The 24996-nt window shown below is 52.9% G+C and overlaps 12 protein-coding genes across 12 annotated transcripts; 10 read left to right on the forward strand and 2 right to left on the reverse strand.

Annotated features, from left to right (window-relative positions):
• Positions 1 to 59: 59 nt before the first annotated feature.
• Positions 60 to 1521, forward strand: Z517_10672 (uncharacterized protein; the record flags this gene model as incomplete). Its single annotated transcript, XM_013424281.1, has 2 exons — positions 60 to 1311; positions 1370 to 1521. The coding sequence occupies 2 exons, from the start codon at positions 60 to 62 to the stop codon at positions 1519 to 1521; spliced, it is 1404 nt and encodes a 467-aa protein (XP_013279735.1).
• Positions 1522 to 2011: 490 nt separating this feature from the next.
• Positions 2012 to 2944, forward strand: Z517_10673 (uncharacterized protein; the record flags this gene model as incomplete). Its single annotated transcript, XM_013424282.1, has 2 exons — positions 2012 to 2527; positions 2609 to 2944. The coding sequence occupies 2 exons, from the start codon at positions 2012 to 2014 to the stop codon at positions 2942 to 2944; spliced, it is 852 nt and encodes a 283-aa protein (XP_013279736.1).
• Positions 2945 to 4385: 1441 nt separating this feature from the next.
• On the forward strand, positions 4386 to 5104 carry Z517_10674 (uncharacterized protein; the record flags this gene model as incomplete). Its single annotated transcript, XM_013424283.1, has 3 exons — positions 4386 to 4453; positions 4539 to 4627; positions 4683 to 5104. 3 exons carry the CDS (start codon positions 4386 to 4388, stop codon positions 5102 to 5104), a joined length of 579 nt encoding a protein of 192 aa, XP_013279737.1.
• Positions 5105 to 6258: 1154 nt separating this feature from the next.
• Positions 6259 to 6996, forward strand: Z517_10675 (uncharacterized protein; the record flags this gene model as incomplete). Its single annotated transcript, XM_013424284.1, has 1 exon — positions 6259 to 6996. The coding sequence occupies one exon, from the start codon at positions 6259 to 6261 to the stop codon at positions 6994 to 6996; it is 738 nt and encodes a 245-aa protein (XP_013279738.1).
• A 65-nt stretch (positions 6997 to 7061) lies between these two features.
• Z517_10676 (uncharacterized protein) lies at positions 7062 to 7262 on the forward strand (the record flags this gene model as incomplete). Its single annotated transcript, XM_013424285.1, has 1 exon — positions 7062 to 7262. One exon carries the CDS (start codon positions 7062 to 7064, stop codon positions 7260 to 7262), a length of 201 nt encoding a protein of 66 aa, XP_013279739.1.
• Positions 7263 to 7537: 275 nt separating this feature from the next.
• Z517_10677 (uncharacterized protein) lies at positions 7538 to 11084 on the forward strand (the record flags this gene model as incomplete). The annotated part of the gene is made up of 3 exons (XM_013424286.1): positions 7538 to 7666; positions 7728 to 7873; positions 8897 to 11084. The coding sequence occupies 3 exons, from the start codon at positions 7538 to 7540 to the stop codon at positions 11082 to 11084; spliced, it is 2463 nt and encodes an 820-aa protein (XP_013279740.1).
• Positions 11085 to 11597: 513 nt separating this feature from the next.
• Positions 11598 to 13816, forward strand: Z517_10678 (uncharacterized protein; the record flags this gene model as incomplete). The annotated part of the gene is made up of 3 exons (XM_013424287.1): positions 11598 to 11753; positions 11834 to 12708; positions 12775 to 13816. The coding sequence occupies 3 exons, from the start codon at positions 11598 to 11600 to the stop codon at positions 13814 to 13816; spliced, it is 2073 nt and encodes a 690-aa protein (XP_013279741.1).
• Positions 13817 to 15378: 1562 nt separating this feature from the next.
• Positions 15379 to 17724, forward strand: Z517_10679 (uncharacterized protein; the record flags this gene model as incomplete). The annotated part of the gene is made up of 1 exon (XM_013424288.1): positions 15379 to 17724. The coding sequence occupies one exon, from the start codon at positions 15379 to 15381 to the stop codon at positions 17722 to 17724; it is 2346 nt and encodes a 781-aa protein (XP_013279742.1).
• A 691-nt stretch (positions 17725 to 18415) lies between these two features.
• On the reverse strand, positions 18416 to 19215 carry Z517_10680 (uncharacterized protein; the record flags this gene model as incomplete). Its single annotated transcript, XM_013424289.1, has 3 exons — positions 18416 to 18566; positions 18619 to 19127; positions 19186 to 19215. 3 exons carry the CDS (start codon positions 19213 to 19215, stop codon positions 18416 to 18418), a joined length of 690 nt encoding a protein of 229 aa, XP_013279743.1.
• Positions 19216 to 19875: 660 nt separating this feature from the next.
• On the forward strand, positions 19876 to 21652 carry Z517_10681 (uncharacterized protein; the record flags this gene model as incomplete). The annotated part of the gene is made up of 2 exons (XM_013424290.1): positions 19876 to 19917; positions 19967 to 21652. The coding sequence occupies 2 exons, from the start codon at positions 19876 to 19878 to the stop codon at positions 21650 to 21652; spliced, it is 1728 nt and encodes a 575-aa protein (XP_013279744.1).
• Positions 21653 to 22678: 1026 nt separating this feature from the next.
• Positions 22679 to 23662, reverse strand: Z517_10682 (uncharacterized protein; the record flags this gene model as incomplete). The annotated part of the gene is made up of 1 exon (XM_013424291.1): positions 22679 to 23662. One exon carries the CDS (start codon positions 23660 to 23662, stop codon positions 22679 to 22681), a length of 984 nt encoding a protein of 327 aa, XP_013279745.1.
• Positions 23663 to 24196: 534 nt separating this feature from the next.
• On the forward strand, positions 24197 to 24813 carry Z517_10683 (40S ribosomal protein S23; the record flags this gene model as incomplete). The annotated part of the gene is made up of 2 exons (XM_013424292.1): positions 24197 to 24458; positions 24635 to 24813. The coding sequence occupies 2 exons, from the start codon at positions 24197 to 24199 to the stop codon at positions 24811 to 24813; spliced, it is 441 nt and encodes a 146-aa protein (XP_013279746.1).
• Between the last annotated feature and the right edge of the window lie 183 nt (positions 24814 to 24996).

A 24996-nucleotide genomic window follows, 5' to 3' on the forward strand; every position in this document is an offset into this window, starting at 1 on the left:
GGCAGGCCTTGACCACTTGGAATGAATCTTAGGACCTCTGGCCCTTACTGAGACTGAAAATGAGCCATCCAGATTTTCCCACAAAATTAGCTGACCTGACGTTAACCGATTCGACTCATCATCCCTCTCTGTATGCAACGCTAAAATCGATTCGCAAGTCTGCCCTCTCTATTCCGAATCGCCTCACCTCGGTCCTTAGTGATGCGACGTTTGTCAAAGAGGTATCCCATCGGTACAATCTGCCGCTGGTGGCCAACGAGCGTTGTGGTAGCTGGTACATCGACCCAGCTGATAAAACAGGCAGTACGTATTTCAAAAGCACAGACGGCCACCACGGACAATGGGACTTTTCCCCACGCAGACTCAATCTGCAGCTTCTTCCGATCTTATCTGCGTATGGCGGCGCAATCGTGGTCGATTCAACGCGTCGTGGCAAGAATCTGCCAGATGCCTTTAGTAAGACCGTGCCTATCTGGACCGCGGTTGTCAACAAAGCATTGTTCCCAGAAATCCCTTCGGCGCACAGACTTCAGACCCCGCCTCCACCAGATGACCTAGGCCATTCTGAGGTATCGCAGATTGAAGCCCGGCTCGAGCATTTCACGAGCACCTTTGCCGGTCTAGGGTTGAACTTAGAAAGTTTGCGGAAGGAATTGGGACGTCCTGTACGCCTCACCTGGGAGATCAACGGCTATTCTAGTGTTCAAAGTGCTAACGAAGCCGACGTTCGTCCATCAGGCTCAGGGTCTAAAGCCGGGCACTCCTATCACAACCTCGTGCTGTGCTCCGCGTCTCGTCGCGTCCGGGGTGCAGAAAGCTCAGAAGGTGGATACATCCAAGGCGCCGGTGACGACAGCGAGGGTTGGTCGCACGGACTGACCGCAGAGCTCTTCTGGAGATACAGAATGCTGTTGATACAAACTCCCGAAGATGAACTCCCTGCGCTGATCGAAGATCTCCTTGGAAAACAAAGAGAAGCGCATGGCGCAGGTGTTTCCGTTACGAGGATCACTCCAACGTCCAATCTTTATCTTGCAGTCGGGCCAGTCGAAAGCTTAGATGGTTTCGACTTGATTGTCAACTGTCAAGGTGACGCAAAAGGCTCAACATCAAAAGCCGTTTGGTTAAATTGCCGCGATGGCAAACTCGGAAGCAAAGAGCTTCGAGATAAGTTGCCTGGCGTCGTCAGCGTCATCAGCAATCAGCTCCACACGCAACCTCAGAGCAAGATTCTGATCACTTGCACAACAAGCAAAGATCTCAGTGTCGGTGTGGCTATTGCGATTTTGTGTTTGTGCTATGAAGACGAAGGTTAGTCAAATTCCGGAGGGCGTTTGACCTAGCAAGATGATTGACATTCGAGATCTAGGACATCTGAGAGAAATCACAGACCAGCCCATTGTCGAGAAGCAACTGGTTAGGCGAAGATTAGCATGGATCATCTGCTCAAAACAAGATGCAAACCCTTCGAGGGCAACGCTTCAAGCCGTCAATTCCTTCTTGATGCAACGTCCGGCTTAGCGCTGGAACCGAAGCACCAGAGGAAGGTGTGAATCAGACCGACACCGTTGCACCCGTTGGGCATGATCAGAGTCAGGAAAGCAGGGCAGCACGTGGAAGCGGCGCCTGGGAATCTTGTGGCGATCGAGGCATGAGTGCGCAGGACTGTGGGTGACAAAGAGCTTCCAGCTTACTGCAGAAGCAACAAGCGATGCCAATGAGAGTGGTGGGAGAAGCTGCAGGCGAGATGGAGGGCGGAAGTGCCAGGTGCGGGTGCGGGCGCAGGTGAGGGCGCAGGTGAGGGCGCAGGTGAGGGCGCAGGTGTGGGCGTCCAGCGGGACCCAAGGCCACCAGAGGCTGGGCCGCATGATTGCATCATCACCATCATCACTCCTCGATTTGGAGGATGCGGTTTATACAACAAAAAATACCACGCTGCCGCTTCTGAAATCTCAAGGCTTCTCCCAAGTTTCCTCGTGGCTGGATCACGCCTTTTTCTCTCTCCGTCGCAATGCCTCCCCTCTCTTTCAGCGATACCCTTCCTCTACCTGACACCTCCGTCCACATACCCCGCCTTGGCTTCGGAGTCTATCAATCCCCTGCAACTGTCTGTGAACAGTCATGCCTGTGCGCTCTACAAGCCGGATACAGACACATTGATACCGCGCAGTTCTACCACAACGAAGCTCAGGTTGGGGAGGCGCTGCGTAAATCAGGAATTCCGCGCTCCGAGGTGTTCGTCACCACCAAAATTCTCTCTGCAGCAGGAAGCGTTGAAAAATCATACAAAAAGTGTCTCGAAAGCGTGGAGAAGATTGATCCGGGACGTGATGGCTACGTGGATTTGTTCTTGATACACAGTCCCAATGCGGGAAGTAGCAAGAGAAAAGAGATGTGGCAGGCTCTTGAAAAATTGTACGAGAAGGGAAGGGCTAAGAGCATTGGTGTGAGCAACTTTGGTGTTGGACATATTGAGGAGATGAAAGAATATGCAAAGATCTGGCCGCCACACGTCAATCAAATAGAGGTATGATGAAGGTTCCTCTTCTCATCAAGCTGCTCTGGTCTTGTCAAGACATGGTGATGAAGCTGACCACATTTCTACTAGTTGCATCCATGGTGCCAACAACGAACCATCACCGATTATTGTCAGAAAAACGGTATCATCATCGAAGCCTACTCGCCGCTGGTTCGAAATTACAAGGCCAACGATGCCACATTGGTCTCCTTGGCCCAGAAATACAACAAGACCACGCCACAGATCCTCATCAGATACTGTTTGCAGAAGAACTGGGTACCTCTGCCGAAAAGTGATACTCCGGATAGAATCAAGCAAAACGCCGATGTTTATGACTTTGAATTATCTCCGGACGATATGGAGGCGCTGGATGCATTGGACCAAGGGGACGCAGGGGCGATTGTTCAAGCTGTGCGCAACGATTAGGATGTGCGACCTAGCCAGGGCCGCGTTAATGACGGCATGGGGCGAAGGCTGTGGAAAGGAAATCGCTTTGTGCAAGTGTGAAAGTGAAGCAATGGTGCCAGTCCAAAGCAGCCATGGATCATCTTTCCACTCTTTGCCGCGCAGCTTCGTGGATATGATCGCCACTGTTGTTGCATCCTGAATACCCGAACGTGTCTGATTACTTTCTGTTGTGCTTCAGTGTCTTCGGCAGGACTATTCAAGTAAGAGTGCGCATGCCATCTGGCAGGATCAAACTACCTCTAATCGGACCAGCCTTCTAGTTCTCGGTAGGCAGCGAACCAGTTTCATTCGTCTACGTCCGAGTTTGATTACCTTTTATTACAGATCCGGCGATACCTCGGACTGCGCACATGTTTAGTAGTCAAAAGCAGATATCTCCCCTGTACCGAGTACTCGGTACAGAGCCATGAGTTGTATCCTCTAATTGAAGAGACCGTACAGTCTGCAGCCTTGATTAAGGTCTGGCCATCATAAGGAGCTTCCACATAGGATTTGGTCAAGGAACGCCCGCCTTCTCCATCGCCCTTTATCCAACGGAGCAACGCTATACCCGGGTGTGCATGACCACCTTGCTGCTACAAATCAAATACAAGACTGTCCAAAAAAAAAACACCCTTTCCTGGTACATTCCGAACGACAATGTCTTGTGCACTACACCCTATTCCGCAGTGCGTCCGCATATGAGGTTGCTTGTCAGAAGTTCTGCATTGAGGACTCGGCAGATTCTCTCTCCCAACACTTTCGTCCAAGACCTCTTGCGAGATCTTGGGGACAGGCTGGCGTGAATCATCGGAATCTAATCAACCGCCGTCAAACGCTTTCGATGGAGTTGTACGACAGCCACAAAGTTAGAGCGGCGACTAGACAGGACCTTGTCGTCGTCGGGATCCTTACTGGAAGAGGCGAGGTGGCATCAAACCCCCAGGCGGCCAGGCCAATGCCATGATTTCCATATCATAATCACGACGACAAGCGGCATGAAAGCAGCAAGAGGGTCTTCTAATCTACGGCGATTAGTCTTGGTTTTGCGGGTGCTTCACGAAAAACCTGCGATTACTCAACATCAACTAGGGAGCTTCAAGCCTTGTCCACCACATTCTTGTACCAGACTGGGGCTCAACTGCTACTGGAAAATGTTGAGGACGCCTCTTGCAAACGATTGGGGAGCGGTACTGGCTGGAGAGATGAAGCTGGTTGCACAGATGTCCCCGTGTCCTTCTTCGATGGAAGTGTTCGACGGGACCAGGAGACGGTAGGCAAGTATAAAAGTCGACAAATGCCCTCTTCATCTTGTATCCTTCTGGGATATAGCATTGCAAGATCGTCTTTGCCTATGACTTCTACTGGACTGGCTTATATTTGTTTCAATACACAGCTCTAGCACTCAAACAATATCAAGATGTCGACAATCCCCAATACAGCTGTCGCTTCTGGCCCCAGCATCGACGAGCTGCTTGAGCGTAATAAGTCAGTGATTCTCGAGCGCTCAGAGTCTCCGAGTCTCAAACCAGCTCTTTTTGTCCACACGGACTTCTAGTTGACATGAGTACAGGCTATATGCTGCTGGACACAAACCTATTCCCACTTTAATGGACCGGGTGAGAAACGATGCCAAAACGAACGGTCCTCATGTCTTGATCGGTAGGATGGGATCCTTCCAAGGCCAAGGAAAGCGGTGACACTGAACAAATTCCAGTCTCATGCCTCGATTCTCGGGCCAATCCGATGACATTTTTGAATATTCAGGTCCGGGAATGTCTTGTGTTGCGCAACGTAGCAGGACGCTTCGCGTCGGTTGCAGAGGACATTGCTGCCCTCGACACTCTCTTTCACATTTCTCAGATCATCCTCGTCCACCATAACGATTGCGGCGCGTCGCACGTAACCAAGCCCAAGATTCTCGATAGAGTCCACAAGAAGAGGCCCGAGTACACGGCATTTGCGGAGCTGGAAGAAAGACTGCCAATGAAGGAAAATAACCGCGATTCACTGCTGGAAGACCTCGAAAGAGCCAAGAAGTGCGGGTTCCTCAGGACAGATCTGATCGAGGGCATTGTTGGGTTGTGGCTCGATGTTGACACCGGGCTGGTAGAGAGAGTGTATCCCGAGGATAACTGAGGCAATGAATCGTTCAAGGGCATTTCCGATACATACGAACTTCTCTCGCTCAAACTCCAATTCACGTGGAGATGAAAGACAAATAGGAAGAGGGCTGCAAAAGTGGGTTAGCGAGACAACATCTCCATATTTGTGCATCCCCGTTGCAGACAAGCATTGATGATCTCAACTGTCTCACAGTGTACGCGCAAGCTACCATTGCAGCATGGCTCTTGTTCCGTCTCTCTGATGTAGATTTTCTTTCTTCATGTCGAGAACGTCGCTCCATGAGAATCCCGATGACAGACCACCACATTGTTTTCTCTGCGTTTGCTTCTCTGTTTCAAGAATACTCGAGGTCCTTGCAATTGGTACGTCTTCCTCAACCCTTGAGGGAGTATAGTCTTCCTCGTTGTCTTACGCACGTGATAGATGCGCTGCCAATCGCACCCTGAAGGGCTAGTACCATGGCAGCGATTCACCGCAATTGTCTTTTCTGCCAGAAGAAGCCTTGGACCGACGGAGAGCTCGAGTTGCTCAACTGGTACAGTGTGAACCTCAATGGCCGCTTGGACACCCGCGTCTGCTTTTTTCACAATCAGAAACAGATCCAGTGCCTGCGGAGGGTGCGCGGTCGGGTGCAGCAGGAATCTCGGCGGCGGAAAGTGCCTGTCGAGGAACTGAAACAGAGGATCTTCATGGATCATTATCGAGAGATGAAAGAGGACGAGAAGACCTCGAAGTCTTGTATTTTGATGTGAGCGACAAAGGCCACGATTCAAAGGCGCTCTTCAGGCACTTGGGTGTGGCGACGAATACCGAGCAGCTCTGTACATAAGAAAGAACAACCTGTGGGTGGGTTGCTCTTTGCCCTTTTGTCATTTGGCTGCTCGCCTGCTCGCCTGCTGCCTACACATGCCTCACCATTCACGCACGCACTCTCTCACACGCGATGATTCTTTCAAATGGTCAAGCTATCAGCTCATTGAGTCACACGACCCGATCAGGTATTTGGAGCGTAAGTTGTTCCGAGTTGCTTTGCTCTCCTCCAGCAGTACATCCAGTCACTTTTTGTGGCCTGAACCCGCGTCCATCTCCCACATCAACTCTCTTCGCCCACAAATCCAGGAACTCAATCAAGGGCTTACGCAGTTCCACTGAAATATTTTCTTCCTATGGCGCAACGAATCGTGGCTTTCCAGAAGCCTCCAGTCCAAGTTCCCAACAGCTTTGTCAAGATCCTCGACGGGGCCATCTCCCTGAGAAAGCCGGTTGCGGTGGGCTTAGGAAACCATGATGGGTCTGGGTCATCCCGCAGCCCTGCGGACCAAGAATCCGATACAAGACACTCTTTCTTCACACTCACACTTGAGGACGTCAGAGAAGCACTCGGGTCCCGGATTTCGTCACCGGCCAAGAATAAGAATGAGACAGCTCAGCACAACACCGCTGAAGCCAGTGCCGCAACAAACCTGACGAATATGTTCTCCAGCCTTGAGGTCGAAGAGCCATCCGAGGCCGATCAAGAGAGCCCCTTACAGTCGGTACCTAGGGCAGAAACCGCGAAGCCACAGACTCGTTATCAAGCGGAAACTTTTGATGACCCCGAGGAAGCTTCCATTATGCTTATGTGCCTGGTGACATATTTCGCTGACATTCGCGATTTTGTCGCGGAAACTCGGTTGGGCTACAAAGAAGGGCTTTTGGACCTTGTCAGCGCCTCCCTCACAACAGATACAGCCAGGGAACTGGCACGTGGTCTGGAAGAAGCGCAACAGAAGCTTCTTGCGGCTCATGGAGGCGTGCAGAAGCTGCTCCATATTTCTTTTGTCGGCCACTGTCTAGAAATTTTGCCAGAGATCGGAGGCTTCACAATCGCCCAGCTGTCTCTTCATGCGGTCCTCGGAACCTGAAAGTCGGAGCCCCAGTCCACCGTATGATTTTGCAAAAATATCGTGAGGGTGGTGAGCCGGAGAACATGACTACGAAGGATGTTGAGACCATTATTAATAAGGGCAGTTGGCTTGCGGTTGGAGCTCCAGAAGATGAGTCCAGGCTAGTAGTCGAGCCCCAGTCCGAGGTCGAGGCCAAATCCCGTATCAGGAAAGAATGGAATGCTATACAACGGATCACCGTTCCGGAGCTCCTTCGTACTCTCAAGAACGACGCTGCAAGCTGAGATCATGGAATTTTCATTTGACTATTCCATGATGCACCGCCAATGTTGGTTATTGAGGTTGGTCAAGGCGGTGATCGGCCCTCGCATGCAGAAGCTCTTTGGTCCCGGGTATCTTCAAACAGACGCCCAGCTGCCATTTCTTGTCGTCTACATTTTCATGACGATGAATAAGGATGCGAACGCTGGCGAGGTGGGTTGGACGTCGACTTCCTCTGCCACGGTGTCGTCCCGCTTCTCGAGAGCTGTTAGAAGTAGCGGCGGAGAGGTTGGACAACATGGTTTCTGCGAATCATGGTGGCATGGTTTCGACCAGGATGTGGAATGTTTACGACATGAAATCCATAGTCGAGCAGAAGGACGATGAGCGCCGCCGCAGCGCCGACCTCGACAGTGATCAACTGGTGGTCAGTGGTTGATCGAGTTGAGAGTTGCTGGTGGGTCTCGATTTGCATCGAGTCCCTACAGCAACATCAAGCTGGTGAGCAGGACAATGCTCTGATGGCCGCCGTCAATGATGAAGAGCTTACTGACTACCCGATATCAAACGCCGCACCGAACCGTCAAGCCACCTTCACCAAGGCGATCGACGTCGTCGACTTGAAAGCAGTGCTGTCAGCTCACTTCTGACATCCAAGAGGGTGTCAAGATGTATCGCTCTGGTCAAAACTTGGTAGATGGCATCGTATGGGAGACGTGCCCTTTACACAGACGGTCAAATGCATACATATATTGTCATTCCTCTTCGTCACCGATGAGGAGATAGGGTCTCTGTTATGGGTTCCTTCGTCTGTGTCGAGTCGTCGAGCAATAGTCATATTCCTCTTCAATCCAATTTAATGCATACCCAAGGCTACCGGCCCCTATTTTATGTGTTTCCAACAGGAGGTCAGGGGAGACATTAGGACTCAACTTCCTCGGTACTGTATTTCTTACCGAACGCATTCCTTTCACATCAACGCTATATAGAGCAAGTCTAATAATCCACGGCAACAACGACGGTCATATACATCGGAAAGCTGATGAAGTGTGGAAAAAGTGTCCGACTTTGAGCAACTGTAGAGAGAAAATGGCCCACAGTCGATGACTAAGCCGAAACTCACCGAATTGCTGGTGGGAAATGCATCCGCAAGACTGCGAAGACTCCAACTTGTCAATCACTTCCACCAACCCGTTATCTCGGCGACACCTCCGTTTGATGTATAGGTCTTAAGTGAGGTAGTCTGGGAAAAGCACGTGTGCTATCTCACTGGGTCGACTGGCTATCGCTCAACTCCTTGCTTCCTGCAATGACCTCGACGCATCTGCATCGCTTCAAGCACGCTCAGCAATGGCCGTGCTTGATTCGTCCGCTTCCACCTCAGCCTTGCTCAGGGCCCTGTCCTCTGCTGATATGTTTTCGCCATATTATATCCGGGCTCCCTGGCAGCCAAGGCAGTAAAAGCAGACAAGAATTGTGGTCACTGCATCTGGCTGCTATCCGCAGACCGAGAAGCGGGTAACGGTGTGAGAACACAGTGTTCTTGTGGGTGATCACTGACACCTTGGCTACTACATAGTACTATGGCTACCACGGTGTCTGTCTCCACTCACGGCCACATGTCGTGAACTATGCCAGACTGACGCTGCTGATCCAGGCTACCACGCACATCTGAAACCACCGAGCAGCAAGAGTACGAGGAATCCATTCTTCGCCAGCACTACCCAGAAAGTCGACGGAGGCACGACCTGAGCCATCTCGCTGAGGAGGAAGGAATGCCCGAGGAAGACGACGATGAAGAAGTGCCCAGTAACAAAAGCCATCCTTCTTCGCCTGAGCAGAGCTCGACGGGGACGACGGGGGCACGTGCCAAGGTCAAGGGCAAACTCAAGTCCTTCTGGAACAAGACCATCGTCCCCGCCTTTCCCGAAGCTGTTGCGGATATCTCAATCATCAAGGCCGCGTTAAAGGTCGAGGCTACTATCACGAAGGAGTTGAGGGATACAACGAGGCATCCCGAGGTCGCTCTAAAGGCAACGGTAAGGAGGGGATTTGACCTAGCCCTAGAGGAAATACAATTCCGTGAGCAGAGAAAGGTCAAGGTGCGGGATGCTTTTTGCCGTTATCTCAACCTCGATCCCTCCGAGGTTCATGTTGATGACGTGCCGGTTGTAGCTTTTGGCGGATCGGGGGGAGGATATAGGGCCATGATCGGCTTTCTGGGATACTGTGAAGAGATGAAGCGCACGGGAATGTGGGATCTGTTGACTTATATCGCTGGTGTGAGTGGTAGTTGCTGGGGCCTCGCCGCCTACTACACCTGGGCCGGTGCGAGTATGAAGGCAGTGATTGACCATTGCCGGAAGAGACTGCATCCACACCACCCCTTGTCTCCCGAAGCAGTTCGCGAGGTGCTGAACGCCCCTGGTGGCCCGACGAAGACGCTTGGTCCCTTGATCCAGAAGCACCGCTCAGGGTTGTCAACTGTGGCTATGGATTTGTATTCTGTCTTCACCACGGGCCATCTCTTCCTGAATCACGATCCCGCCCTAGAGCCACCGGGCCTACGTGGGAGCTTTGGTGTCAAAAAGGAGGTGGCAGGCTTTCATGAGAACTGGCTAAAGTGGTCATCGGCAAATATGTATCTGCTAGACGGCAGCGAACCATTGCCCATACTTACCGCAATCCGGCATGAACGCCCCTGGAAGGACTGGGTAGACAAGGAACATCCCTTTAAGAACGAAGATCCAGAAACGAAGGAGCATCAAGAGGCCCAGGATGCTTGGTTCAATTGGTTTGAAATTTCGCCGATCGAGGTTGGATGTGACGAGCTGGAGGCTTGGTGTCCAACTTGGGCGTTTGGCAGGCCGTTCGACCAAGGCCACGATACCATGCAACTTCCCGAGCAATCTCTGGCATTGCTACTGGGTCTCTGTACCAGTGCGCCGGCGGGACCTTTGACTTCCTACCTTGCGACCATCAAGCGCAGTCTCCCGGCGGGATTCATTGGCAACTCCATCAATGACATGGCTAGAGGCATCGCGCGGCTGTGGGGGCCAAAGGGAAAGGAAGAGTTTCAAGCCCATCATCCGCTTCATGCTGTCAATGAGCACAATTTCATGTTTCACTTGACCCGGGGTGAGAACAAGGACAAACCGTCACCACCAATCGAGAATTCCCCTCGGATTCACCTGATCGATTCAGGGATGGATAACAACTGCCCGACGTATGTCATGCTGCACCCTTCTCGGCAAGTCGATGTGATTTTGAACATGGATGCGTCCAGCGACGTCTTGAAGGGCAGTTTCCAGGAGCGGGTGGACCAGATTGCCAGCCGACGGTGCCTGAAATTCACCAAACGGCACCCTGAAGTGGAAGCTGGCACAGACCCCAAAGATCCGGACCGCTTCAAGGGCTTATACGCACAGATCTACGACGGTAGCATCCTCGAAGAGAGGCCGAAGCAGGTGATTGACTCTTACGGACACGAAGTAACCAATCCCCCGGCACCGCCATGCCTCCATGAATCAACCATGATCTATCTCCCGTTACTGCCGAACCAGGGAGCAGTGGCCGATTTTGATCCTTCGACCGCCAAATTCTCCGGCTCGTATAACCTCGTGTGGACTGGTGAGCAGGTAGAGATGCTGGTCAAGGTATGCTGCGCCAACTACGAGGCCGGCGAAGATGCGATAAAGACAGTCTTGAGGGAGCAGTGGCAGAAGAAGAGAGCAAAGAGAGAAGCCGCTGGCGATTCCTCTACTTCGCTTCCTCCGGCAGGCCCTATTCCTCCTCCTCCTTCAACGCCTCCTTCTACGCCTTCAGCCGAAGCACATACCCAGTAACCGTGTGCCGGCTTTGTGTACGACGTCGGATGGCGAGGCTCTCTTTGAATTGGATCAATGCGAGACTTTCTTCGAGCACTAGAAATACAGTGTTGATGAAGATTCGGAGCTCACCGGAGACGATTGCACAGACCATCAGGTGATGACAACATCCTACATATTCGGTATATACCCTTGTACCACCCACATGGAATCCCCGGACCACCTGGCACTGCCCTCTGACCACTCAAGCTTCGGCGGCGTCTCCAGGCCAAGAGACCAGCGTGTGAAAACCTCGGCCCTCAACGGCCGGGTCTGGACCCCGGCATCCCCAATTCTAGACCCAAGACCTCTGAGGAGGTTTTTCTGCAAGGCTAGGCGTTCTAAAGGAACAACGATCCGGATCCTCGTGGCGAACGTGTCTCCTAATAATGGAGAGGCTGCACTTGATGGCCATGGATTTCCTCCACGATGGACCATTAAGTCAACTTGTGGAATCCAATTCCTACTTCACATTCCCTGGCGTTCGCAATAATGAATTGGATGGTTGCAATACAGCCTTCCCTGGTTGCCGGTACTTCTCTCAGCCCGCAGTCGAGTACGACTGGGGTTGACGCCACACCCGCGACGAGTTCCAAGCGGAAGTATACATCGACGGCATGCGAGTACTGTCGCTTCAAACGAAAACGGGTGAGTCGCTTTCTCGGCTGTATATGAATGCCTCGATTACTTGTGGATTGTTTCGAGCTGACCTGTTCTTCTTGCTTCAGTGTGATGGTCAGCCTCGTTGTCGCACATGTGTCGACGCCAATAAGCAATGCGTGTATCGCTTCAACGACAAGAGAAAAGCGAGCGTTCGACAGGAGGAAATCCAGCTTCTTGAGGCCCAGAACGAGGAGCTACGCTCCTTGCTCGACGTACTCAAATACGGCAGCGACGAGGAATCTCTAGCGGCCCTGCGAGCCCTCCGTTCCCCTCAGGCAACGACACCTGGTCGACGGTCCTCGAACCTCCTGTCTGATGTATATGGCGTGTCTCATCCAGACTTACCCTCGCTGTCGCCGGAAGACATCGAGCATCTCCGGGCAGATCAAGGAAGTCGACAGTCTGGTTCTCCAGCCCAGCCTTCATCTTGGCCGTCGCTCAGATTCTTCAACTATCCATCTATCTTTACCCCGAGCCAATTACCGCCTGAAGGTGACCTTCGGAAAGGCGCCGACATATTTCTCCAAGTGACGGCTGGCTTGTTCCACATCATGACCATGGACGAGTTTGACCAGCTTTGTGACCAGGCGTTTCGGCCAATATCGCCACCAGACACTTTCATCGTCGCCAAAGTTTGCGCTGTAGGCGCCATTGGTGCTCACTTCAACGTTGACGACACCACTGGGGAACTCAAAGACGCCCTCTTCCACACCGCCATCCACCACATGTCCGAAATGGTTGAGCTGCGCAACCTGCAAACCGTCAAATATCTTGCTTGCCTTTGCGCGTACGGGATGGTCGACAAGCGAAAGAGCACTGCGCGATTAATTCATCTCAGTCTGCAGATCGCGCGGTGGAACTTGGCTCTGCCGGAACATGAGCTCATGGAAGATGCCTACGAGTGGAGCAGGTTGTATCGAACAGTGACTTTTTTTGAATGGTATGTACATTCTGCGTCGTCGGGCCCTGCTTCCTCGCCGTTTTCTTACTGACTAACACTTTTTAGCTGGCTATCGGCGTCGTTGGGCTACCTGAATGACATGTCTGAAGAGGCTGAGCCTCTTACATCCCCCACGGCCGCAATATCCGGGCTTCAAGACGACAACGTGACGCAAATCAAGGCGAAAGAAATCATGAATTTGAAGGCCCGCGTGTGCAAAGCGTCGTGCGGTCTCGATCCGCCCACGGAGCAGACAATCAGGGACTATATGACCGACTTGGGAGCCTGGTATCAGAGACTGCCACCTCACATGACTTTGACGGTCTTGTTAAACGGTGACGCCAATCCGCTCTCGGCGGCACAACAAGGCGCGCTCCTGCTCTCCCACGCCACGTACTTGGGTGCGGTCATGATGTTGCATCGACGGGTCCTGGTGAGCGTCTCGGATGCTGTGCTCGGCCGGGTCGAGGACACTGATATCTGGAGCACGCCCGTGCAAGAGCATCTGGCTCATTCTATTGAGGCGGCACGGGCCATCGTGCGCATTTTCATCCTGCTTCGCTTCGGCACCGCGACAACAAACATGCACGTCCGGTGTTGGATTTGCATCTTGGAAACCTACACAGCCTGCACCATTCTCTTGTACAACATCGCATTCAGGACCATCCAGCACGTCGCGCAATGCTCAGAGATGCAACTGGACCTGGAACGTGTGGCGACCTGTCTCGGCATGCTCAAGGCATCAGCATTGGTGGACAAAGTGTCTCATAGAATGTGGGTGGCACTGGCAGCTGTGCACCATGCCGTTGTGGTTTCCACGGGCCATCAAAGATATCCAGTCTCATCTCTCGAAGTCGAGTCAAGAAGCCTTCCGCATCCCCGCCAACTCAACGGCATGGTCGGGTCGGCGTTTGAGCAATACAGCTCGTCGGCGGCGCCCTCACCCAAGCCGGCGGCCCAGGGTTGTGTGTCTGCCATTCAGGCATTTAAGCGCGCCACTGATATGTTGCGAGATCCATTTGGCCAGGGCCCAGAAGCAGGATTTCGGCTCCTCTCACGCGATTTGAGCGCCGAAGCCCTGGACTGGTGGTCTGCCGTTGCTGCCTGAGACCGAAGAAAGTCTGCCGTCACTTTCTATCTCTACGTTCATTTTTTTCATTTGTCTTTACTATGTTTGCTGCTTATTGGGATGGAAAACAGGACATTCCCAGAGGCAGTAGGGTTACTGATACGGTCGATCCGAGCAAGGCTCACCTTGTATATCGTGTCTTACCAAAGGTGGAACTGTGGATTGGAGTCATCTAATTGTTATGGCGTTGTGACTTACGTATAGTATCCAGCTACAACCTCATCTGGGGATACCCTCAGTGATACCATGCATATCTGAGATGGATTGAAACCTCAAAGCGTGTCCCCACGCAAGTACTAAGCTCTGCTGTGGATGTAATTGGCCTGTTCTTTCCAGAAGTATTTACCACAAGAGTGAACCCAGTTCCAGACTTCATATTCCACCCTAACTACTGGAAATCCTATGCAAATATCAGGTGTGAAACAGGGTGACAAGGCTGCATTGCGCGGATAGAGGAAAATACCGCAACGTAGTCTTCTCTAGGGTGGATCATAAATGTCCCACCCAACAAACCTTTTTTCCTTCTTTTTTCTGTTTGTTCAACCTCAACCCTTTGATAACCTACAACCTCAGGAATGAACTCCCCCTGCTACATGCTTGCAGGTCCCTCTTCTGTTCCGGCGATGCCACCATATTCGGAGATAGACGAGGGAGTCTGAGCACCGACCACCGACTACCCATCTTTTGTCAATTCCTCTGTAACCCAATACCTTACACGTGTTAATTTTTTTTTTTTTTTTTTCTCCCCAAGACACCATCCATGTCCTACGCAGAATCAAACCCAGTTTCAGTGGAGATGCTGTTGTTCTCGGGTCGGGAAAACCCCCCTTTATGAAAGAGGGTGGCTTGCCTGATCTCGATCGGATGGTAGAACAAAACAACCCCCGATGCTGTATCTGCTGTGCTGGACCGTGAAGCGGGATGAAAGTTCAGTTCGTTTTGACGTCGGACAAAGACCATTCCATTCTTTTTTTCTTTTTTCAAATGGGGCCTGGATAACTAGGCTAATTGGTTGATTGCGTTCCCTGAGGCGAGAGTCTAGAGGCTGGCTCGTTTAGAAAGCACATAATCCTGAGAACGCACAGACAATGGTGATGTGCTGGTGATATCATCCCTTTGCCTTTGGGTTCTAGGCCGGCATGGATGGGTGGACATGACAATACTCCGAAATGATGGCGATCGCAATAGAGTAACCGAGTAAGCCTTGCGGGCCTAGATCCCCCGTTCCTCCCCCCCTAAAAGTAACTTTTTAGGCGGCTGTGTTTTGCGGCGATTGCGAAGTATCTCGTATCTAGGCGGCTAGGCTCCGGGATCCCCGCCCCCAACTAATTATCCGCAGTAGTTAGGCACACGCAAGTTACGGCAACGCGTGAATGGGGCGGGCAGTTCCAACGCGCTGGCCTCCTTGCAGTACCACTGGCGCCAACAAACGAACCTCCGACGTCAACGGAGGATACCTTACGTTCAGCACTTGTTTTTGACTTCTTTCTGATGGTATACTCCTGCAGATCTCCTGATATGTCACTTTGACGTCGCTCTCCATGTCTGGTTCGCCGTCCAAGAAGCGCACCGCGAAGCCCATCCACGAGTTCTTCAAGCCTTACCTCAAGAGCACTGTTCCCGCCAAACGACCGTCACCCTCGGCCCCAGAGCGAAAGCGAGAGGAAGCCGAGTCCTCACGCAGAGATGACACCAACAAGGCGACACCTACCACTCCACGGGCAGGAAAGCGGACTACCGATCAATATGCAACAAGAACACCCCCCTCGACCGTTCTGTCACCCAAGTCTGCGCCACGCTCGCGCACCTCTCTGTCCATTCGCAGCCGAAACTCGCACTCCAAAGATCCGATAGAGCCCCCCTCAACGTACAAAAGGGCCCCCAGATTTGACGCGATCGCCCTGGAGGAAGAAGAGGAGGATGGTGACACTTCCAAGGGTCAGGCCAATCGCTTTTCATTCAGCGACTTGACAAGCTCGACCCAAACAGTCGTTAAGGACGGCAAAGTGATTGAGGTCCTCGACTCGGACGAAGACGACAAGGACTCGTTGGAGTCGCTTGAGGATTTGTTTGGGAGGAGAAAAGACGGCCGCAGTACGTCGCTGTCGTCCATCCTAGAAGCTGAGGCCAAAGCCGAGGCCGAGCGGATCAGGATGCTGAATCTGTTCACGTCGGGTCGGTCAGTTCCCTTGGTTGGTAGTGCCAAAATACGGGCTCTGCGGGCGAAAGAAATGGCACACAAATTCGACATTTCGGGCCTGATGGACGATCACTTCAATGACAAGGAAGTGGAGAGCAAGGTCTCGGAAGCCCGAGCAGACTTCGAGGCAGCTGCTCAGGCTGCGAGTGGGGAGGGCAACCTCAGGCTCGACAGGACGCTTCTAGCGGCCGTTGCGACCACGGACGATGATGAACAGAAACTCGCGAGACTAATGGACGCCGTTGACCGCACGGAAGCTCTGGCATCTGAGCCAGTCTTCTTGGTCTTCGGAGTCAAAGGGTTGAATGACTGGCACGATCAAGATCCGTATAAAGAAGCCTTCCCCAAACATGCGATTCCAGAGCACCTCTGGCAAGAGGGCGATGACGATTCTAGGTCAAGAGCCTATGTGTCCGGCTACATGGCTGACCTCGCGGCAAGAGGCCTGGTTTCGGACGATGTATTGAGCTGGACCTATGAAAATGTCATATCTGAGCCACGAGACGACCTAAGACAAGCGTATATCCAATGCTTGAAAATTGCGAGCCCGTCCTGGACAAGGTCCAATATCAACTCACAGGCCATCACGAATGTCTTCAGGGTGCTAGGTGCGGATGACACCAGTCTTCTGCCTCTCATTGAGATCAAGCGCAGGCATAGACTTTTGAAGGAGCCCGTGCGACGCGACCCAAAGTACCTTCTTGCCCTCCTGGATCTCTATCATTCCATCTGTGCGGACATGGACCTTTCGACACTGAGCAATCTGACTTCTGTCATCTGTCGGCTTGCGATCGACAGCGAGCTGACCAGCGACGGACGAATCTCTTCGAGTGTTGAGGCGATGCTGGAGAGACTTCTATCACTTCCTGATGTGGGAACGAGGTCTTTTGTTGCCGATCGAGTCGTATCTGACATGGGTCAGTATTTGAAAGATGCTACTTTGCAAGCGCAATTACTCTCTCATATCTTACCTACTTCGCCTACCGCATTGCAGGTACGCATCCTTCTTTCGCAGATCTTTCTTCTTGGTTTCGACAAAATAAAAGGAACTGGATCCAGCGCCCCCAAGATTTCACTCCAGAGGCTAGCTGAGCACGTATCCAAATCCCCCGACTTTGATACACGGCGGCGGAAAGATCCGAGCAAGATAAACTACGCTGCCCTCCGCGCGCGCACTCACATTCTCGACATTGCCATCTCGGACGGCGGTCGACCAGCAGAATTTGCCTCTCGCGCGGATGAAGCCTCGTTCAACAAATCCGTTGATCATCTCGCCAACGCCGTGGAAGCGACCCTCGTCGCCATCATCGACACTGGCGCCTCACACATGACCCGTACAGAGTGCAAGGACGTTTTGCACGCACTATATTGGCGGTTACTGTACAGTGTGCGGACGGAGTCGAGGCCCAAGAGACACATCTTTGACGGGAAGGCGGGCAAACTGAGGGACGCCGAGGAAGTCAGGGTCGAAGAGCGAGGCAAGGACTTTATGAGCCGCTTTCTGGAGAAGACCAAAAAGAAACAGCGAGAATGGGACAAGGGAGCCGAGAAGACCACGTCCAGGGAGGATGGAGAAATGTCTCCTAGGAAAAGCGGGAGATCACTCCCTTCCACTTCTCCCCCGACTTCTGACGAGCCTTCAGAGACCGAGAAGTCGATCCGCAGGCAACTGGGCCTGGACGACTGAAGAAATCCAGCTTCGGGCCTTCAGCTTCCAACCCCTGCAGTCGAAGGAGTATCATGTTTCATGGCTCACGGCTCACGGCTCAAGCCAGGCATTCGTTGTCAATCAGTCCCTGCCAACCCTGTGATGGATGCATGGAGTTTTGAAATGGTCGTGTCAAGTTTTGCTATTGAGCAAGGCGCCGGTCGAGGGTGTGGTGTATTATTATCCGGTATTACACGCATGGGCATGGGCATGAGCATGGGCATAAGCTTAAGATGGATAAATGGATGGATGGATGGGATAGAACCAGGGTTTAACGATTGATGATGCCGCCGTCGCCGCTACCGCCGCCTTTGGCTAAAACGGATTCTGAACAGATGAAATATGTAGTTCACGGATGAGACGGTTCTACAGGGAAAGAAATTTGACTTTGAACCTCGTACTGAGGGAAAAAGAAAGCTCTTCAATACGCTCGCATTGTATTTCGCCCGTCAATCCCAACCGTACATACCCAGTAGTGATAAACCCCCTCCCTTACTGTCTACTGTTGCGTGGCGATGCTGTCGCCTCCAATGCGAAGTCTATCACAACTGCCCAGTCGTGCATGTGGAACACGCTGATACCCTGCTGCAACGGGTGCAGACACCTTGCGAGAACAGAAACGTCTCCATTAGAACATAATCCTGTTGCTATTGCATCCAGGCCCTGCCTTTCAGTCGTGGAACTTCCGGTTCTCGTTCTCGCCAAATAGAGTCGCTCTGATGCTGGGAAGCGCCTCGGTCTCGAGCATGTGCAGTCTCTCTTCGAGAGTGTTGTTCAGTTCGATCTTGCCGGCACCACCAAGGAGAGAGACACCGCCCGCCCTGTACATGCGCGTTAGTGGAAGAAATAGCCTCCGTGGCCGGGGAAACGTACGAGTCATCTGGTAGCCATTCCTTCTCGTCCACCACAGTCTGGACCTCACTGCCCATGTTCTCCTTATACTCTGCCGCGGCCTTCTTCGCAGCACTCTGCACCTTGTCTTTATCTGCCTTCCGACACCGCAAGATCACCTTCTTCTCGCAGAGCATATACAGGCCCTCCAGAATCAGCCCTTTCAGCACTTCCTCGTAGTTCTTGCTCTTGGCCCCTGCGTCTGCCAGCTTCTTTCTTGCTTCCTCGAACAACTTGTCCAGCAGCTCCTGACGGGCAGAGAGAACCTTTATCCTTGTCTTGTTGGCCATGGTGGAGCGAGTGATTTGCTGGGACATGGATGCCTGTTTGAACTTCTTCTCATATTGGGTATCAATCGCGGCAATCTCCTCGCGGACCAATTTCGACTTCTCAATGGCGAATTCCTCGTCCGCTTTCAATTGGATCTCCCGGGCTTTTTCGAGGGCTTCTTGACGGATGAACGCTGTCATCTTCTTGAGCTCGGCGGCGACCTGCGACCTTGGTTACTAGCTGTGGAGGGGCATATCGGGGCGGGAGCAAAGAGCATACCTGGTCGTCCGAGAGTGCGTGAGACGACATGATGGCGACTGATGTAGGTGTATTATTTGCTGAAGTGGGAAGTAGAGAGTGATGGGGTGTTGATTCGAGGATAGATGTGGTGTCAGCAGTTATTATCGCAACCTGGTGCTGTTCGTGTCTATATCGTTGTTGAGGAGTATGCGGATGGGATAGAAGGGACTGGAGCTGGCGTTCCTGCAGACAAGCTCGGTTCAACAATTTGCCGTGAATTAGAGCTCCGTCAAGAGGATTGAGGTTGTACTAGAGCAACACGAGAGGTTCACTTCCAGATGGTCAATGCAAGGCTGTAGCAGCAGGTAGCTACCAAGTTGCTGGTGGAGAGTAGTGAGCCTTGTGAGCTCTGGTGTGGACGGCGATGGCACCCGCAGCCAAGTGATCACCGCGAAGGAGCGAATCGGTGACTTCATCCACCGCCAGAAGAGGCCCTCGTGGCCCTGCGTCTTGTGTCCTGCGCCCTGCGCCGCCCTCCTCCTCGCTTCCACCTCACAACATCCATACTGTCTCTTATTCTCCACGACGGCCGCCCTATAACGATGAACATTCCCAACCGCTGAATCACCATCCCTACCACTTCTCATGCACAGAAGCCCAAGATGAGTGGCTCAGTTGAGCTGCCCTCACGAATGCGCTTCTGCCCATTTCCTGCTTCGCTTGACCGCCATGGGCCAACTCGGTGACATCTCGCCTCAGGGCACTATTGCTGTACGCCCCTCCGATCCTGTCCTCCTGTCCTGGCTGACCTCCAAGTTAGATCGGAATATTCGTCGGCCTCTTATCCACCTCCGTCCAAAGCCTGGGTTTGACCCTCCAGCGAAAGTCGCACCTCATCGAAGATGCGAAGGATCACTCCGAGCCGCGGATTCCTCCCTATAAGAGACGGCGATGGCAGTTAGGCATGTTGATGTTCATCGTGTCCAATCTGGTGGGCAGCACCATTCAGATCACCACGCTGCCTTTACCCGTGCTCTCGACGTTACAGGCTTCTGGGCTTGTGTTCAACACCGCGTTCGCCACGCTCTTGCTGGGCGAACCCTTTACCCATTTCTCTTTCGTGGGCACAATCCTTACGTGTTCGGGTGCAGGTTTGATAGCCACGTTCGGAGCCATTGGCGAACCGGCGCATAACCTGCATCAACTGCTCGTTCTTCTCGGCAAGTGGAACTTCATCGTCTGGATGGTCGGTACAATGTTGGTGGTCGTGGCCACCATCCTGTTCGCTCATGTCTTGAAGATGTGGTCGTCTCATAAGCGAATCGTGGAAAGTCTGCCAAAGAGCGAAAGGCCTCGAGAAGGATCCAACAGTACCGACCGCCCTCGGATGCTCTCTCGGTCTTTCACCGCTCAACTACCTCAACCGCTGAGACTACGTGTCAGTCGTCTGCGTTTAGCCCGCGGCCTGTCCTATGCTCTGATATCTGGCATTTTGTCTGCACATTCTCTTCTTGTCGCCAAATCGGCGGTGGAGCTCCTTGTCCGGACCATAGTCGACCATAAAAACCAGTTCGACCGATTCCAGTCGTGGCTCATACTGGTCGCGCTACTGTTCTTTGCCTTGACGCAGTTATATTACTTGCACCTTGGTCTTCGACTATGCAGTACTAGCGTTTTATACCCATTCGTGTTTTGCATTTACAACATCATTGCAATTCTAGACGGCCTGATTTATTTCCAACAAGGATCGAGATTGAGTTCTCTTCATGCGGGGCTGGTGGCGTTGGGTACTGTTATACTTCTTTCTGGAGTCCTGGCATTGTCTTGGAGATTGGATGATACGACACCCGCAGAGGCGCCATATCAGTCGCCCTCTCCACGAACTCCGCTTACACCAGGAATGGGAATATTGCGGTCGCCCGTGGACGAAAGAGCGCCTCTGCTATCAACAGGACGAGCTAGAAGCCACACGGCTGGTTCACGACGATCAGCCGATGAGCAGGCACCGCTAGCTGTTAGCCGTGCTCGCCCGCCCGCGCTTTCAGTTCATGCACCGCCCGATACCGACACAGAAGGGATCTGGGCAGAGTTAGACGACCAGGAGCGGCAGGATGACTACCTGGCGTCGCTACCTCGGACGCCATCTCCTTTCCTGACCCATAACTTCAAGACACGTCAAAGAGGCGACTCGGTCTCATCGCAGGCTATTTCGACGGGAAGCGGGCGCGACTCGGACTCTTCAAGAGCGGTTCCGACGAAAGATCAAAATATATCCTCGCAAGGGGCAAAGAATGTCCATCGAAGGCGAAGCAGTGCCCCAGGAACTGGTGGTCGCGAGACCACTCAGTCTGGCCTTCATACTCGTCACAGAAGCACATCCATTCGCTTTGCCGACGACAGAAGCCGGGAAGCCGATGGCAACGACCAAGATCAAGCTGGACGACAGCCTGTTCGTAGTCGATATGATTACGGGGCCACAGAAGACAAGGCAGAACACGGGCTCTGACCAGGAAGCAGCTTCGAATGTGTCCACGGTTCCCGGGACTGAGTTGGTGTGCACATGGCTGGACACAGGAAGGGCAACTACAGAAACAAAGCACCACCACCAATGTGATACATTTTGCTTCAAATATAGATGCCTCGAGGTCGACGAAATCTGATTTGGAGCGTTTTACGTTTTTCCATTAACGGCCGTATAGAACCATGAAACTCAAGACCCAAAAGAGGGTTTTCCCTCTGTCTTTGATTCCGTAGTGACCGGAGATCTACCTATCACTCCCCTTTTCTTCTTTCTTCCTTGCTCCTTTCCTCTTCCGAAACAATCCATCGTGTTCTGCAGCTATGCAAAACCACATGTGTTGAAGGGTTTCCCGGTCGTGAGAACGAGGGAGAACAAGATAACAGGACAGCGGGACAGCGGGACAGAGCTGGGCTGTCAACGAGGCGAGTTCCTGGACACCGCCAGATCTTGCGCTTTTCTCTTGACCCTCCCACTCCCAGGAGGTGGAAAAGCTGGGAGAGCGAGCCGGTGCGTGATCGCCGTCCTCTCCAGAACCAGCCGAGAGCGTGCGTAGGTAGCAGTGCTGGTGTATGTAACAGTGCGTGGCCATTTAGCCGAACGCGAGATTTTGCCATGCTTGATTCCAAGCCTCGTGAGAGGTGTAGTAGAGCAAGATGTCTCTGGGGGGTATAGCGGCCACCGCGTCACATCGCCATTCTCGTGCTGTACATGAGAGGCTGCGCATATTATATCAACGGCGGCTATATATCGTTGCGCACATAGGGTGGCCATGCCAGGAGGGGCCTCGAGTCTCTCGCATTATTGTGGTGCATGGTTCACTTCGCATTCGTTTTGGGCATCTTCGTTGCGCTCGTTGTGCGAACCGAGACAGCACTTGTCGCCAAGTCACTCGACGAAACCCATAGTCCCGACCCATTCTGGACTTGCCCTGGTCACAACTTAGAGGCGGATAAGTAATGCGGTCTCGTGTCGTATCTCAGCTCCTCCAGATTGCACTCAAATGGCCAGAATTCAGCCATCCTTCCTTACCGGCACAGGGCTGTCTGTCATGCCTGTCCGGTCCGTGGCCTCTCCTTCAGTATCACTGCCTCCCGTCTCGTTGGCATCGTCCGAGTCCTCGCTCGACTCGTCCCAAATCTCTCTGCTCTCCCGTTCAACTCGTCTCATGGCACCTGCGACCTCGTCGAGTTTGCTCACTACGTCCAGTACGCCCTTGTTGACCTGCGAGAAGTAACGATCATTGGCCTCGCGCCGTTTCCTTGCGAGTTGAAGGTCACGCTCTGTTTCTTCTTCGAGGTTCTTGTCATTCGTGAATGCGCTAGGCTTCCCGTCTGGAGACGCGCCATCCTTGCCTGTCGCAGGCGAGGCCGTCGTGCCGGTTCCAGGGCCTGTCCCCTTTGGTCGTTGAGTGGCCGCCGTTGCAGAGGTCTTGCTGTCTAACGCTGCGCTCAGATTCGACTCTTTCTGCGAGACGATATCAAAGTCATGGTCTAGCGATTCATCCGCCTCAATCTTCGCCCATGTCTGCGCAAGAGACAGTTGGGCAGTCCGCAACTCTTCCAATGCTCGCAAATGAGACGACCCAAACACGTGGGAAGTGTTCATGGCCGAGATCTCTACGTCTGCAAGGGTCCTTTGCATTTCTGCCCAGAGCTGCTCGGCGCGCTGATCATCCTCATCTGTCCCTGCGGTAGGGCGACGGAGCTGGGACGGGGAGGTGCCGGAGAAGGACGAAGCAGGAGGGACACGAGACGGACGGATGATCTTTCGCTGCCCATGTTGGGCACTTCCTTCGGCCTCGGCGGGAGGACGATCGGTCGGGAGAACGAGGGAGATATGCGACGCATTCTTAGATGGAGGGCCTTGGAACAGGGCCGGAGGAGGAAGGCGATGCGTGGTCGTTCGAGTAGTGGTGGTTGTGAGCTTGGGTCGTTCAGCACTGGGCGTTGCAGAGGGCACTTCAAGTTGTCCCGGTTTTCCTGCGCTAGATGCCATGACTGTGTAGGGATGATTGGCAGAGAGCCGTGCCCTCGCCGCTACTGTGGAGGCTATATTTCAGTTGACATGAAAAAGATCAGCCAAGCATCGTGTATAAGACTGACGAAGATGGGTACAGACGGTCTGCCGAGAACATGCACCACGAGGCTGAAAGTCGAGGTGGGGAACAGGACAACTGCGCACGAGAGCAATTTCGCTCCACCGTACAGAACTTCTGCCAGTTCTCACCGCTTTTCACTCTTGGCAAAGCGCACCAAACTTTCTTGCGAATTCTCAATATCACCGTCGCTTGATCCACGATTCCTCAGCACCCGTCCACCTCACCCGTTTTATCGATCGTCTGCTTGTCACATCAGCCAGTACGTACAATCTCCTACACCAACCCGCCATTGCAGAGACCACGACGACGCACAAGAAATCTCTGTGCAATAGCGCTTTTCCCCTTCGCCCCAGCCAGCACCTGGAGAACCCAAAATCGTTCTGCATTTTAATCACGAATCCCTAGAAAGCTAACCCATCTTGCCTTCAGAAATGACAAACAGAGGCAAACCCCGTGGTCTCAACGCCGCGCGCAAACTCGTCGCCGCGCGCAAGGAGGGTCGATGGGCCGATCTGCACTACAAGAAGCGTCTCCTCGGTACCGCGTACAAGTCGTCGCCCTTCGGTGGATCCTCGCACGCCAAAGGCATCGTGCTGGAAAAGGTCGGAGTCGAAGCCAAGCAGCCCAACTCGGCCATTCGGAAATGCGTGAGGGTGCAATTGATCAAGAACGGGAAGAAGGTCACTGCTTTCGGTATGTTCTATCTACTTTGCCGAAAACCAAGAGGACGAGACTTTGTTGTTGTTGCAAAAAGAGGTGGACCAAGCGGGATAGATGGAAGATGAAGTGAAAATAATTCTCAGATTGATGGAGGAAATAATTCAAAATTCAAATGGGTTTTTGCTGACTGTTGATGATACTACCTCTAGTGCCCAACGACGGTTGTCTCAACTTCGTGGATGAGAACGACGAGGTCCTCCTGGCCGGTTTCGGTCGCAAGGGCAAGGCCAAGGGTGATATTCCCGGTGTCCGGTTCAAGGTCGTCAAGGTCTCCGGCGTGGGCCTGAGCGCCCTGTGGAAGGAGAAGAAGGAGAAGCCCCGATCATAAAGCATAAGGGAAGGGAGGCGGTGGTCCCAATCGCGTTGGTGTGGTGGTCCCCAAGAGCTTTTCTGATGGGGCCACGGGAAGGGGATGCTGATGTTGCCAGGCAGATTGATGAAGAGAGGATACACACACTCTCTCTCTCCTGCTCACGACAACGCGCACACACGGGGCCCGTTTCTCTGGTTT

Source organism: Fonsecaea pedrosoi (genome assembly GCF_000835455.1).
Source record: "Fonsecaea pedrosoi CBS 271.37 unplaced genomic scaffold supercont1.7, whole genome shotgun sequence".
NCBI classification, from domain to species: domain Eukaryota; kingdom Fungi; phylum Ascomycota; class Eurotiomycetes; order Chaetothyriales; family Herpotrichiellaceae; genus Fonsecaea; species Fonsecaea pedrosoi.